Below are 16476 nucleotides of genomic sequence, written 5' to 3'. Positions count from 1 at the left end.
ATTGGGCTTCAATTGTGGTGGTTCGAAGGTAAAGATGGAGAGGAGATGGTGCTCAGACGAGGTTGAATTGAATAGTGTGGTGGCTCGGGATCTGGTGGTCGTCGAAGTGGCCGACTCGGTTGAGTCGGAATTGAGCCGTGGTAACTTGGTTGTTATTGGACTTGGGTTTTGATTTGCACGAGGTGTATGGTTATGGTGAATGGAGATGCAGAGGCGTTGAGGAGTAGGAGAATGGTGATGGATTTGTTAATGATGAGATGGTATGAAATGGGGGCAATTGGGTTACACTTTACATGGACTTTTGGATATTTGCTCGTGTTGACTTACTTTGACCCGTCTTCTCCGACTTGAATAGCTTCAATTCACTAACCGATCTCTACAAAATTAGAACCACCAGAGCAGTAACAAATTCTCAACGAAATATAACATTATTCGCAATAATTATAATAAAACTAATTATTTTTAATTAAATAGTAAAATGAGCTATTAATCGATTAAAGCACACAAAATCGAGTTAAATAAACGATTAAAGTATGAGTAAAATGATACCAAAATTATGCTTATCAGTATTTATTTTTGGTACCTAACGACGGCATCACCAAACTTCTTTAAGGCCTCAGTCAGCGCCTCTTGATGCTCAAGCATCTTGGCAATCTCATCAATACTCATCATCTCGGCCCTATCATTCACGCAGATCTCTTCGGCGGAATCTTTGAACTATATAAGAGAAGAGGTAAACATAAACACACATCCCATAACTGAAACACGTAAACGACCTGTGCATAACTTACTCGACCGAGCTCTCAACCCACTCGATCGAGTTGAGGCCACTCGATCGAGTTGCCCACTTACTCGATCGAGTGCCTCGACTCCAGAACCTGACCAGAAAGCATAAAAAACCTCACTCGATCGAGCCTCTTGCTTACTCGATCAAGTTGACCTCGCTCGATCGAGTCCCCCTACTTACTCGATCGAGTGCTCATAAATAGCAGACTGTCCAGAAACGATATACACCCCACTCGATCGAGTCACACCCACTCGATCGAGTCCCTCACCTACTCGATCGAGTGCCCCCCACTCGATCGAGTCATGTTGACTCGTATACTATCCGCATGCTCAAACTTTCTAACCAACTATATATATAAATCGATATACATACGTGTATATATATAACAAACAACATCCTATTTCACATGTTTCTAATAAGCCACATTAGAAATCAATCATCATGCAATTCCGTTATTCATATAAACACATATACTCATGTTACTTACTCACCTTTCACCGCAACATTCTCCATCCTCCACATGCATTCATCCACCAATTCATACAACACATTTCTATATAGATATGCAACATACATAAATAAACACATAGCGACCCTAAGACACACCCCACAGTGACCGATACAAAGTTGTAGGGCGAGATCGCGACATTAGGACATATCCCAAGCCTTTGCATAAGCTCCTAACAACTCCTACCCGAGTTCATTTTATTTTGACTCCCTAGATTCATTGGGTTCATTAGTTACAGGTTCCAAAATCATCACTCTGATACCACTTTGTAACACCCTCATACTCCAAGTGCCTTACCAGGACCACTTAAGGTATGGGAATGCTACCATCTCGGTTACCCGAGGCAATGTATATCAAATAGACAATAACGAAATGTACTTTAATAAATATATTTAAAGCGATACATGTCCAAACCAAAACTGTCAAATGAAAATACAACTGTTTCCCAAAAATGTCAAACCAACTAAAGTGAATAAATGTTTAAGACACAGCAGAAGACTTCTAGACATCTCGTGGCAACTCAACCCAGCTATCCCATGCGCGTCCATATCATACCTGTTCAATAACTGCTCACCAACCCCGAATGGATCACCACAGTTTTCAAAACATTTAAACGGGGCCAATTACTGATTACACAAAACAATACAATAGAAACAATACACAATCATCCAATCTCCATCATAACTCCACACACCTGACTACACACTGAAGTGTGTAGTTCTGCCAGAATACCCATCTCAACAAGTATTCCACACCGCCAGTGGGGGACCGCAACCGTTCCCACCTAAGCCCCGCTCATCTCATCTGAGCGATAACCCATGTTTCTAAATGTGCACATCCCCTCTGTGGCAGGTTCCACAGAGAGCAAATCAAGGGCGTGAAGCCACTCCCGCAAGTGACTCCACTCTGCCGAGGACGCACCTCGCGAATCACAGACAAACAATCACCACCAACCACATTATACACAAAAATTACCAATTACCAATTCCAATATGATATAAATCAACAACATTAATCAACCATCAACAATACTATATAAACAATAACCGAGTAGGGAAACCCTACCTGGAATAAGCAACCACAAGACCGTCACAAGCAGCTAATCAGTAATGCTCCTCTATGAAACCTCCTCCTATCATCACATATACATACAATTACCATCTAATCAACATAATACTCCCAAAACCCCCAATTCTACCCAATTAGGGTTTTAAACAAACTCAACGAAACATTATAAAAATTATACAAGAATCTTACCCTTGACACGACGAACTCAACGGCGTAAAGAACACGACGATCCGACAATCCTAGCCCTTGGGATTTGCTAATAACGCGAAGAATGAAACAACGTACTCTTTTCTCTCTTTGAAAGGTTTTTAGAAAAGTGAAAAGTGATTAAGAAAGATGACGGAATCCTTATATACTAATCACGCATTATTAACAAAACCCGACTAAAATAACCCGTAAGACCAACTTACTCGATCGAGTAAGTGACTTACTCGATCAAGTCCCCCTTACTCAATCGAGTGTCACACGTACTCGATCGAGTACCCATCAGGCAGACTACTGTTTCGTATAAAAACACTCTTACTCGACAGAGTAAGCCCCGCTCGATAGCGTACCAATAGACATAGAAAACCGTAGTATTACAACACTTAGCACCATTACAAAACTAATAGCCACCACCGTGGTCTCCTCTGACCCACGATGGGACCAGCAGCAGCAATGCCACCCACCAAGGCCAGCCTAGTCACGATAAGGGTCCTAGAAACCCGTGTATAAACATGGTTCAACCAACAACCTATACACACGACAATCACTGCGAAATTCGGCCAGTCACCACCCAAACCACCACCTTCAACCACTTTACACCACCCCTGACCAACGACGCCACACCAGCAACAAACCCAACTCAATCCTTAGTCTAGTCGAGTCAAGATGGGGTTCAAAACCCAACCCTATACATTGTTTAAAAACCAATAACTACAAGGTCAAATCACCTCTTTTAGACGGTCGAGGATGGTCACACGGCAAGTCCGGGTCAGTCACGGTGGGGGTCACGGCTAGTCAAGGCGGTAAACGATGTTAAAATATAAAGTAATTGTAAGACATATTAATTATGAGACGATTTTATGAATACCTTACCTTGAGGCAAATAATTGAGATGAATGTAACACCCCCATACACCAATGTGCCTTACCAAGACCACCTTAACATATCAAGGTGCTACCATCTCGGTTGCCTGAGTTAAACTATATCAAATAGACCATCAAAGAACATTTATTAAGAGTACAAAACTGTCTAAACAAAATAGAACTCAAAGTTAAACGAAAATTATTACAAATCCAAAACAACCTAAAGAACTAAAGTTTAAGTAACATCGGAAGCTAGCTAAATGAACGGTGATGACACGACCCCATCCATGACCCGCGAGCTACATCCACAGCCATTACCTGCTAAACCAACTACTCACCATCCCTGAATGGATCACCATAGTTGTGAAAACATTAAACGGGGTCAGTTGTAATAGTCCACTGAACCGAAGACGCTATTCGGGTGGGGTAACCCCTTGAAGAGGTCATTTGGTAGGCTTGAAATATGACTATTGCTTAAAGGGATTGAAAGTACTACTCATATCAACAAAGTGCACTTTCTTTTTTGGTTATCCATGCAAAAGAACTCCAAAGTTAAGCGTGCTTGGCTGGGAGTAGTCTTGGGATGGGTGAACTCCTGGGACGATTCCCGTGATGCGCATAAGTGAGGACAAAAATGCACTGGAAAGGACCCGTGTTGATCTGTGGGCCATGTACATAACATGACAAGCTTCCGTGAGTGACCGTTCCCGACCCTAGGTTTGCACTGGGGTATTACAAGTGGTATCAGAGCAACCTTGCGACCGTCTGGTAAGCCTGTGGTCTGGAGTACCCGGGTCACCAACCTAGCGGGGGAGGATTCTGGGTTTGGTTCGGCTGCGGTCAGATGCTGCCAGGCATAACAAGGACGTTGCATTCTTCAAGTGGGGGTGTATAATACTCCACTAAACCGAAGACGTTATTCAGGTGGGATACCCCCTTGAAGAGGTCTATTGGTAGGCTTAAATTTTGACTAGTGATTAAAGGGATTGAAAGTACTACTCATATCAACAAAGGCACTATCTTTTCTTTTAATCCATGCAAAAGAACTCCAAAGTTAAGCGTGCTTGGCTGGGAGTAGTCTTGGGATGGGTAACCTCCTGGGATGCGTATGAGTGAGGACAAAAATACGCTGGAAAGGGCTCGTGTTGATCTGTGGGCCATGTAGATAATTTGACAAGCTACCGTGAGTGACCGCTCTCGACCCTAGGTTTGGGCCGGGGTGTTACATCAGTTAACTGTATAACCAAAATAAGAAATCACAAACACAAATCAATACACCAACTAATTCAAACGGTAGTAACCATTCTCCAAACTCAAATAATAACCAGTAACCGACTACACACTGAAGTGTGTAGCCCTGCCAGGTTACCCATCGCAATAGGTAACCCTCGCCGCCAGTGGGGACCGTAGCCATACCACCTAAACCCCGCTCATCACAACGAGCGAACCCGGATCATTAATGTGCACATCTCCCTTGTGACGGGAGCCATATGAGGCGAACATGGGGTTGGAACCATCTCCCAAAAATGGTCCCAAAACAACAGTACCAATCAACAATACAATCTCAACCAATCTCAATCCAATGAAACATATTATACAATCAATCTTAAATCAATTATACAATCAACTGAGTAGGGAAACTATACCTTATTCGCAAATTCCAAAATCAACAACAACAACAATGCTAGAATTAATAATCCTAAATCAAGTAATAGTAATCAGAGTACTAATCGTAATAATCATAATAATTCAAAAACACAAAAACAAGTAGATATTAATATAGCTAGCACGAGTAATTCATCTAACTCTCCTAAATCTGCTCGACGGGTAAGCTTAAACTTTCCTCCGTTGACGAATTTTGAGCTAAATGTTATTGTGGAGGAAGATGAACAAGGTGAGGAGGAGGATATGAAGCCAACAGATGGGCCTGTTTCAGTACCTGCTGCGGCAGCATCGCCACCGGTAATCCGACTATCGACGGCTGATGTAGCGGATGAGGTAAATTTCTGGTCATCTGCAGTGTCTTGTTTTATCCTTGGGGCAAACCCTCCGGCGAGTGTCATTTCAGGATTTGTTAAACGAGTTTGGCAATCGTATGGGGTGGATCGTATTTCCTTCCTACCGAATGGGATTTTTCTGGTTAGGTTTAAGACCAAGGAGAAACAAAAGGAGGTAATCAACACTGGTCATCTAATGTTTGATAATAAACCGGTAATTGTTACTGAATGGAAACCAGAGACGGAGTTGATTAAACATGAAGTTAAATCAATCCCCATATGGATGAAGATGTATGGTCTGGATATCAAATTTTTGGGATCTGGTTGTTTATCAAAGATTAGTGGTCTGGCTGGGAAATATCTGCGATGTGATGATGCAACTACTCATAGAGCCTTTCTAGGGTATGCGAGGATTCTGGTTGAGGTTCAGATTGGACAAGAGTTCCCAACTGAAATTGTTTTTTCTGGATGAATTGAGTAAGATACAACGGATTAAAGTAGTTTATGATTGGCTCCCTGTGTCTTGTGAGAAATGTAAAGGCACGGGGCACTCAGCTGATCAGTGTAGGAAGGAGGCAGGTGTGAATCCTAAAAGGGTTTGGAGGCCAAAGGCTAAAATGCCTGCTGGCCCTGGTAAACCTCAAACTCCTGTCCCTTCTAAACCCACTTCAGTAGGATCTCCTCCTGTCCAGGTGGTAACTCCTGCACCTACTGTGCTGTTGCTGTGCCAGTCACTATGGAGACCTCTCCTGTGATTGCCACTCATTCCTTACATAGGAGGCTCATTAGCAAGATGTTAAGGCAGGATTCGGGGGAACCTAGGATTTTTACCCCTAGGGGTCTCTCCTTTATTGATGCTCTTACTCTATCAATGCAGAAAGTGAGAAATGGGAGTACTGGAAATAGGGTAATTCTTGCTGGCTGTTCTGAGAATGGGTAGCATGGGTTTTTAGAATATTAGGGGTATGAATAGCCTAAATAAACAAAATGAAATAAGATGGTTTCTCCATCAGAATAATATAGGCTTATTTGGGTTATTAGAAACTAAAATAAAAGGAAGTCAGTGGGTAAAGGTAAGGAATAATATATGTGAGCATTGGTCCATTTGCACTAATAATGGGTGTCATCCAGGTGGTAGGGAGTGGCTAATTTGGTAACCTTCTATGTATCAGGTTGATATTCAGATGGTGAATGATCAAAGTATCCATGCTCATATACTAGATAAAAGCACTTTGAAGGAGTTTTGGATGACTATGGTGTATGGGTTTAATCGGAGTCATGAAAGGGTCACTCTGTGGGATAGTTTGATAGATTGTGTAGCAACTGTCACTGGGCCATTGATTGTCTGTGGTGATTTTAATAGTGTCATTGAGGTGAATGAGAGAATTGGGGTAGCTGCTGTGTCTTAGAGTGAAATGGCTCCAATGAGGGAGATGATGGATCAATGTCAGTTGCACGGATTGAAAACTATTGGGTCCTATTATACCTGGACCAATAAGCATGAAGTTGGATCTAAGGTTTATAGCAGACTTGATAGGTTCTTATTAATGAAGATTGGCTGAATGTTTTCCCTGATTCCTATGGTAATTTCCTTCCTGAAGGACTTTATGATCACTGTCCCTGCCTCATAAGTAATTATGCTATGGGGGTAAGGAAGAAAGCTCTATTTAAGTACTTCAACATGTGGTCTTTGGTTGATAGTTTCAAGGAGGTGGTAAATGCTGGATGGCAGATCAATGTGCAAGGGACTCCTATGTTTCAAGTTTTAAAGAAACTGAAGAATTTGAAGAAGGGTCTGCAACAATTAAATAAGGAAAATTTTAGTGACATTGAAAATCTTACTCAAGTTACTGAACTTTCTTTGAAGCATTTTCAAGAGAAACTACGGCTAGATCCTTTAAATGAAAGATATTGTGAGGCTGAACAAGCTTGTGCTGAGGATCTTAGAAACTTGATGAAAGCTAGGAATCATTACTTAGCTCAAAAAGCCAAGGAGCACTGGATGAAAGAAGGAGATGAGAATACATATTTCTTTCATTCCAGTATAAAAAAAGGAGGTTAAAGAATAGGGTTTATAAGCTTAGGAATACGGATAGGATGCTTTGTACTCACCCTGAGGAGATTAAGAGAGCTTTTGAGGAGTTTTACACAGGACTGCTTGGTACTTCCAATGATGTTAACCATGTTCACTTGGGGGTTGTTAGGAGTGGTAAGTGTCTTAGTGATGCTCACAAAGCTAGCTTGACTGCTCCCTTAACTGATGATGAGATTAAAATAGCTATGTTCTCTATTCCTGGAAATAAATCACCTGGTCCAGATGGATTTGGTAGTCAATTTTTTAAGGATAGCTGGCATGTGGTTGGGAAAGATGTAGTTAGGGCCATACGTAATGCTTACTATTCTGGTAAAATTTTGAAGGAAAGCAATAACACTATTCTTACCCTGATTCCAAAAGTTGAAAACCCTGAAAATGTGATGCAATTTCGCCTTATAGCTTGTTGCAACACGGTTTACAAATGCCTGGCCAAAGTGATTTGCAATAGGCTGTCAGGTATCCTCCCTGAGATTATCAGTCAGTCACAGAGTGCCTTTGTACAAGGAAGGGATATAGTTGGTAATATACTGGTTTGCCAAGATCTTATCAAGCTATATAAGAGGAAGTCTTGCTCTCCTAGGCTCTTGATGAAAATAGACCTCCAAAAAGCTTACGACTCTGTAGAATGGTCTTTTGTTGAAGAAATGTTGGAGGCTCTAGGGTTTCCTTCTAGATTAACTCAGTTGATTATGCAATGTGTTAGTACCACATCATATTCTTTGGCTGTAAATGGAGATATTTTTGGATATTTCCATGGCAAAAGAGGATTGCGACAAGGTGACCCACTTTCCCCCTGATATTCACAATCTGCCTGGAATACTTAAGTAGGCTTTTGGATAGAATTCAAAGGGTTAAGGGGTTTAAATTTCATCCCTTATGTGGAAGAATTAGACTCAATCACTTATGTTTTGCTGATGATTTGCTGATGTTCTGTAGAGGGGATATGGAATCTATCTTAATGCTGCTGAGGGCCTTTGAAACTTTTTCTAAAGCGTCTGGACTGAGGATGAATGAGGGTAAGTCAAACTTATTTAGCAATGGGGTGCCTGAGAGTTTGATGAAGAGCATTGAGGAGGCCACAGGTATGAAGAGGGGAACAATTCCTTTTAGGTATTTGGGTGTTAATATCCAACCTAAGAGATTGGGGATACTTGATTGCCAATTGCTAGTTGATAGGGTGACTGAGAGATTAAGGAATGTTGGGAGTAAGAAACTGTCCTATGTAGGGAGAGCAACATTGATTAAAGCTGTGTTCCACTCTTTGCACAGTTATTGGGCGCGTATTTTCATTTTGCCTAAAACTGTTCTGAACAAGATTGATGCTATGTGTAGAAAATTTTTGTGGCATGGAAATGAGGCAAAAGAGAGCCCTGCTTTGGTGTCTTGGGATACAATCTGCAAGCCAGTGAAGCAGGGTGGTCTTGGTTTCAAAAATTTGCATAAATGGAACATTGCCTCTATTGGAAAATATGTGTGGTGGATTGAAGCAAAAGCTGATCACCTGTGGGTTCGATGGATTCATGCTGTTTATCTGAAATATCAGACTTGGCACAATTATAAACCTTCACCCTCTTCCAGCTGGGCTTGGAGGAAGATTTGCTGGGTAAAGGACATACTCAATTAGTTTCTTTTTGATGCTTCTTGGAGGGCTACTGGGCAACAGTACATGAGTAACATTGGATATCGATGGTTGGATGAAGAGGGGATGAAGGTGGAGTGGCACCCTTGGATGAGTAATAGGATGTTGCAACCTAAGCATTCCTTTTTCATCTGGCTAGCTGCCCAAAACAGGTTACTAACTCAGGATAGATTGTTTAAAATGAACATTATTCAGACCAACTGCTGCTTCTTATGTGGGACTGAAGAGGAAACTCTAGAGCATCTGTTCTTCAAATGTGGATTCAGCAAAAGGTGTTTGATTTTATTGGCTCAGTGGATGCAGATCACTTTACCAGAGTAGGATGTGATTCACTGGTGGATTCACCTGAGAGTACGATCTCTACTGGTGAACCACGTTATAGCTGCTGGGGTTGCTACCTTGATGTACCAAATTTGGTATCATAGGAATTGTAGTAGAGTTGATCAGTTGGTCCCCAGACCTGGTTTCGTGTTTTAAAATGTTAGGACACAAGTATGTGCTAGAATTCGATGTAAAAGTGATGTAGAAGTGTCTAGAATAGCTAAGCAATGGATTGATAGTCTCATTGATCGAATGTAAAGATGGCTAGGGAGGATCCCTTATAAGTGTATTTGGTGATTTGGCTTTTATATAAACTTACCTTTTCCCAAAAAAAAACGATGCTAGAATTGCTCTTCTACGTAATCGTCACCTAGCAAAGAATAATCAAACACTACCATATCATAAACTATCACTAATTACCCTTTACCCCCATCCTACACCAAATTAGGGCAAACTCCAAAAGACAACCACAAACTGATTAAGGAAGCGCTAGAGACTTACCAACGAAACCTATATGGAAAAAAGTTGTAGACTCATGAGCGATCAAACTAGACTTGGGAATGATGAAGATGATTAGAGGAGTGGTAAACGTAGTTTAGGTTATGTAAAAATAATTCATTAACCGATGTGCGTAATTTATAACCTTTAATCATCGTAATCATACCCGCGAAAATTAACCTGTCAGACCGGGTACTCGGTTGAGTACCTGGGGTACTCGGCCGAGTTCCTCAGAACTCGGCCGAGTGCACCCAAAACAGTAGCCTGTTTAAACACACTCTAAAACATACTCGACCGAGTATGAACTACTCGACCGAGTAAGCTAAGACCAGAAAACCGTAGTATTACAATTAACCTTATTATTATATACCACCTTACTAGAAAACACTCCCTTGTTTATACTCATTTACACACCTATCATAGGCTATTTCCGACTCACTTAACATTTTATTATTTATTCCCGTCTCACAATCTATTCTCATAATTTAATAAACATAATTCAAAGAATACATTTCACATTTTCACCGTTGACTAACCATTGACAGAACTTTAAAATACGGGGTATTATAATCTTCCCTCCTTAAAACGAACTTCGTCCTCGAAGTTCACCCCATACCAGATACAACATGCAAACCGAACCCACTAACCATGCAACACGAAAGACCACCTAACTCAAAGACACCAACCATGAACCCAACTATAACTAACTATTTTCCACAGAACCCGGAACAAAACCATACCGAGCTCAACACTACCCGAAAACATACATGCGACCATCTTTTACCCCCCTTAAAAGACAACGGTTATGACCCCTTAACCAAACATACCTGATAAAAAAGGTATGGGTAGCGTTCCCTCATAGCCTGTTCCGGCTCCCAAGTGGCTTCCTCCACGTTGTGATTAGACCATAGCAACTTAAGCAAGATGGTTTCACCATTCCTTGTCTTGCGTACTTTACGATCCAATATCTCTTTTGGTACCTCCTCATAAGTTAGAACTTCATCTAACTCGATATTCTCAACCTCAAGCACATGTGATGGATCATTCACATATTTCCGAAGTTCTGACACACGGAAAACATTATGCACCCGACGAAGAGATGGTGGTAAAGTTAGCCGATAAGCTACTTCACCCACCCGATCAAAATCTCATAAGGACCTATTAACTTGTGACTCAACTTCCCTTTCTTACCAAACTTCATAACGCCCCGTATAGGTGAAACTTTCAAGAGAACCTCGTCGCCCACTGCAAACTCAATGTCTCTGTGAGCAGATCAGCATAACTCTTTTGCCAATCTTGAGCTGATTTCATCTTTTGTCGAATTAAGTGCACTTGCTCGACCATATCTTGAACCATTTGTGGTCCTAAAACCACAGTTTCAGCACTATCATCCTAATACACCGGACTCCTAAACTCCCTCCCGTACAACGCCTCAAAAGGTGCCATCCCAATGCTCGTGTGATAGCTGTTGTTGTATGAAAACTCTATAAGATTAAGTCTATCCTCTGAAATCCTACCAAACTCCATCGCACAAGCTCGCAAAATATCTTCTAATGTCTTGATTGGCCTTTTCGTTTGACCATCTGTCTCAGGATGGAATGTCGTACTCATCTTTAAGGTAGGTCCCATCAATTCCTGCAACTCTTGCCAAAACCGTGATATAAATCTCACATCTCTATCTAACACAATATCCTTTGGTACTCCGTGTTACCGTGCCACATGCTTCCTGTATCCCAGAGCCAATTAAATCTTACTCCAAGTATCTTTCATTGGGATAAAATGAGCTGATTTTGTCAAACGATCGACGATAATCCAAATCATGTCGTTACCCTGCTGAGTCCTCTGTAACCCCACAATGAATTCCATAGAAATCGATTCCCATTTCCATTATGGTACTTCTAGTGACTGAATCTTACCTTGTGGTCTCCGTTGCTCTCCCTTTACCCTCTGGCAAGTCAAACACCTAGCCACAAACTCTGCGACATCTTTCTTCCTACCGGGTCACCAAAACGTCTTCTTTAAGTCCTTATAAAGCTTGTCACCTCCCGAATGTACCGAATAAGGAGTGCAATGAGACTCCGTCATGATCAACTTCTTCACATCAGCATCATTAGGTAAACACCACCACCCATCTAAGCGAACACTCCCGTCTGTATGGATAAAAAATATCAAAACTGTACCATCCCCTACCCTTGTCTTCCAATCCTGAATTTTGGGATCAAGTTCCTGTTTCCTTTTTATGTCATCATAAAGTCCAGTCTCGATAGTCAAATGACCGGTGGCATCTCCTTTGTGAATCATATGAATCCCCATCTTAGTCATCTTATCCCTTAGTTTCATCAGTGACATGGCAGTGCATAGTGAATGCACACTCTTTATACTCAAGGCATTTGCAACCACATTAGCCTTCGCCTCATAATAGACGATCTCCATATCATAGTCCCCAATCAGCTCCATCAACCGTTTCTGACGCATGTTCAACTCCTTCTGAGTGTAGATGTACTTTATGAAAGGATTCTATAACCCTCTAATTAAACTTATTTAATCATCGATCTAGTTGCATGCATAACATAAGATGAGATAAGGAAGAATTAGGTTCCTCACAATGTAGGTAAGGCACGAAAAGGGAACAAGTGAGGACTCCTTCCTCCACTTGTTCTTAAGCTATAATGTATATGGATGATCTTCCAAAATCCTAAAGTAGAGATTCTCCTCTTAGTTGCACCAAGACTATCCCTTAATACTAATTAAATCACTAACTAGGTAATATAATTAGTATCCTTATATTAAATCTAATAACAATGATATTACTACTATAGTAATGTAGAAAGATTTATTAGATTTTACTTGAATAATTTCTTTGTGATCTAAAACTATTTTAGAGAGAAAATGGAGAAGGAGAGTAAGTAGTGAAAAATAAGATGAATGAATGAATGAATAAGCAAACCAATTTTCTTATTTTTGTTAGAGTGTGCCGGTTTTGGGGGCCTTCCAAGAGCCAATGCATGTCCCTTAATTTGTCTTATGAATGCACACTAGGTTAGTGGTCTAGGATTAGGGTATTATCATTATGTTTTAGCAATTAAAATAATTAACCACATAACCCTAATCACCCTACCCCAAACCGGCACCCTTAAAGAAAAGGCATGTCCATTTTAACTTTGTATTTTGTCAAATGTGTCATGGTAGGTAATGTGTCACATACCATGCCCTAGTGAATCATAATGCATATTTAACTAATTAAATATCATTTTGTATCAAATAATTACATTTGACAAATTAACTAGTAATTCATAATTACAAGTGTATGAAATGGGTCATGTTAATATAATTCACAATATTTTGTAATTATATTTAACTAATTATTCTCATCTCTATTGTTTCATAAACATTATTGCATTTTAGTAATATAACATTTAATTACTAAAATTAAATCTTATTTAATCATATTACAATAAGATATAAAGCTCCCACTCAAAATATAAATTGTTCAATTATAAGGAATTAATTAATCTGTATCGATATACAATTAATTAAATTATCTATTAAGGGAATCGTCCTTTAGGTGTGACCTTAAGGGATCAACTGATCACCACCGTCAAACGACAGTAATGTTAAACTCTAGTCAGCCAATCATTATCGATTAATGTTGATCAGTTGGCATATATAAATGAATCATCCCTATACGTACTCTTATCATGAGTTTCAATAATGTGATCGCACTATTGTTGAGGACACATACTCCAACACTTTAAACTGTTGTGATCTGAGAACACCTTAAAGGTTGCCCGGTACAGATAGTGCCTCCAAATCTTTAGAGCAAATACAACCGCACCCAACTCCAAATCATGAGTAGGGTATTTCTTCTCTTACGGCTTCAACTGCCTAGAAGCATAGGCAATGACCTTCCTATTCTACATCACAACACAACCCAACCCATTCTTCGAAGCATCGGTATAAACTTTGAAGTTCTCACTTCCCTCAGGTAAAGCTAGAACGGGAGCTGTAGTAAAACGTTCCTTCAATGTTTGGAACACCGTCTCACAACTCTCATCGCAACGAAATCTGGTGTCTTTCCTCATCAAAGTTGTCATAGGTCTAGCGATCTTAGAGAAATCCTTCACTAACCTCATGTAGTAGCCAGGTAAACCCAAGAAACTCCGGATCTCAGCAACATTATTCGGTGCTTCCTAGTTTAACACCGCCTCAATCTTACTAGGATCCACCTACACACCATATTTTGAAATCACATGCCCTAGAAAGGCCACACTCTCCAACCAGAACTCATACTTGGATAAATTAGCAAATAACTGATTATCTCGCAAAGTCTGCAATACCAACCTCAAATGCTCCTCGTGTTCTTCCTTAGTCTTAGAATATACCAAGATGTCATCAATGAAAACCACAACAAACCTATCCAGAAACGGGATGAAGATTCTGTTCATAAGATCCATGAACACTGCCAGTGCATTAGTCAACCCGAAAGGCATCACCACATACTCATAGTGAGCATACCGCGACCGAAAAGCTGTCTTAGGAATGTCCTCATCTGCAATCCTCAACTGGTGATAACCCGACCTCAGATCCATCGATCTTGGAAAATACTCTGGCCCTACTCAACTGGTCAAAAAGCTCATCAATCCTCGGCAAAGGATACCTGTTCTTCACGGTAACATGGTTTAGTTCTCTGTAGTCAATGCACAACCTCATACTACCATCCTTCTTCTTCACAAATAGAACTGGTGCACCCCAAGGCGATACACTAGCTCAGATTTATCCCTTATCCAATAATTCGTTCAGCTGCTTCTTCAATTCCTCCAACTCTTTTGGTCCCATACGGTACGGAGTCTTAGATATAGGTTCCGTCCCCGGTGTAAGCTCAACAGTGAAATCAATGTCCCTCTTAGGAGGTAACCCTGATATCTCTTCCGGGAAGACATCACCGAACTCGCTAACCACCGGTATCTCTGTTGCCGATGGCTCCTCTACCCGAGTATCCCTCACATGGCAAAGGATCAAAGTACACCTCTTCCTCAAACATGACTTTAAAGTCATCACTAGAATCAACTTCATCTTAGGTTTTACAACAAATCCCCTATATGACACCTTGACTCCCTTAGGCCCCTTTAAAGACACTTTCTTTTGATGACAGTCTATCTTGGCCCCATATTTACCCAACCAATAAATCCCGACTATGACCTCAAACCCATCCATAAGAAATTCAAGCAAATTGACTGGTAAGTCCACTTGCCCAACCACCATAGACATCCCTTTTTACAACTTGTTACAAGACACTGACTTCCCCGATGGTATAAACACGTTATCTTTTACCAACTCATGTTTCCTCAAACCCATAGATAAGGCATGACCTCTAGACACAAACGAGTAGGTTGCCCCTGAATCAAACAAAACTAAAGTCATCGTATTATTAACAAGAAAAGTACCAGTGACAACATGTGCATCATCCTCAGCCCCCTACTTGCCCATCATGAAGAGTTTACCACTGTTTTTATGTCCTCCTCCATGGACCGTAGTCGTTGATGTAGTAGGCTTAGCCGCCGAATTCTGAGTCACACTGTTATACAAACGTTGATAGGACCCACCATTATTGTTGTTGTAGCCGCCATTGTTGTGGCCTCGACCTCCTTGATTGTTCCATGACCCAGCTGGCCTACTACTCGGCAAACTCTATCTCGGATTTTGCGAGTAATTCCTCAAATAAGATCTACGAAAGCCTCCTCCTCTCCTTATAGCACTCGTATACTCATGCCGTTTGTGACCTGAACCACCATAGTTGAAGCATAGCAAGGTTGAATTATCGCTAGTGATTTGGCCACCTCTTCCCCATGTACGAGATCCCTAACCATAGCTAGACCCTCCAGAATAAGTTCTAGCTTGGCTGTGATTACCCCGCTTGTGGCTTGCTTGGTTGCCACCCTCACCCTCAACCTTCCTTTTCTAAACCCCTTTTTATTTGGCCTCCTTGGCCATATCAACCAACTTCTCAGCATGCCCCGCTCTCTCATAGGCATCTTTCAAATCAGAGATCACCTCGGCTGGTAGCTTTTCCATAATCTTCAGTGCCAACCCTTTGTCAAAGCGAAGAGCCATACTCTATTGACTCAGCTGCATGTCTTCCGCATAGCGTGACAGAATAAACCTTGATAGCAATTAGTGACGACGGTCATGCTGTTGGTCATAGTAAAGGAATCGAACTCAGCCCTCAACTTTGCACGGATGTGCTCCGGAACGAAGTGGTCCCTTATCGCGCTCTTGAATTCTGCCCAAGGAATTGCAGGTTGTTCCAGATTCCTATATTATGCCCGAGCTCCTTCCCTCTCATTGTGCCACCATACCCCAACCTCATCCCTTAGATAGAATGCAGCCTACTCTACCATCATCTCCGCCGGACAATGAACCACTTCCAACACACGCTCTATCTTCCCTTGCCAGTTTTCAAGCAGTTTAGGCTCACTGGTGTCCTCATAAGTAGTAT

The 16476-nt window shown here is 41.2% G+C and overlaps 2 protein-coding genes across 2 annotated transcripts; one reads left to right on the top strand and one right to left on the bottom strand.

Moving 5' to 3' along the window:
- Positions 1-6842: 6842 nt before the first annotated feature.
- On the top strand, positions 6843-7489 carry LOC141617929 (uncharacterized). Its single transcript, XM_074435056.1, has 2 exons — positions 6843-6873; positions 6981-7489. The coding sequence occupies exons 1-2, from the start codon at positions 6843-6845 to the stop codon at positions 7487-7489; spliced, it is 540 nt and encodes a 179-aa protein (XP_074291157.1).
- A 7264-nt stretch (positions 7490-14753) lies between these two features.
- LOC141617927 (uncharacterized) lies at positions 14754-15242 on the bottom strand. The gene has a single exon (XM_074435055.1). It carries the CDS (start codon positions 15240-15242, stop codon positions 14754-14756), a length of 489 nt encoding a protein of 162 aa, XP_074291156.1.
- Between the last annotated feature and the right edge of the window lie 1234 nt (positions 15243-16476).

The sequence above is a fragment of the Silene latifolia genome, chromosome X (genome assembly GCF_048544455.1).
Source record: "Silene latifolia isolate original U9 population chromosome X, ASM4854445v1, whole genome shotgun sequence".
Lineage (NCBI taxonomy): Eukaryota > Viridiplantae > Streptophyta > Magnoliopsida > Caryophyllales > Caryophyllaceae > Silene > Silene latifolia.
The sequence above is the reverse complement of the archived record's forward strand: the minus strand, read 5'-3'. Positions and strand labels throughout refer to the sequence as shown.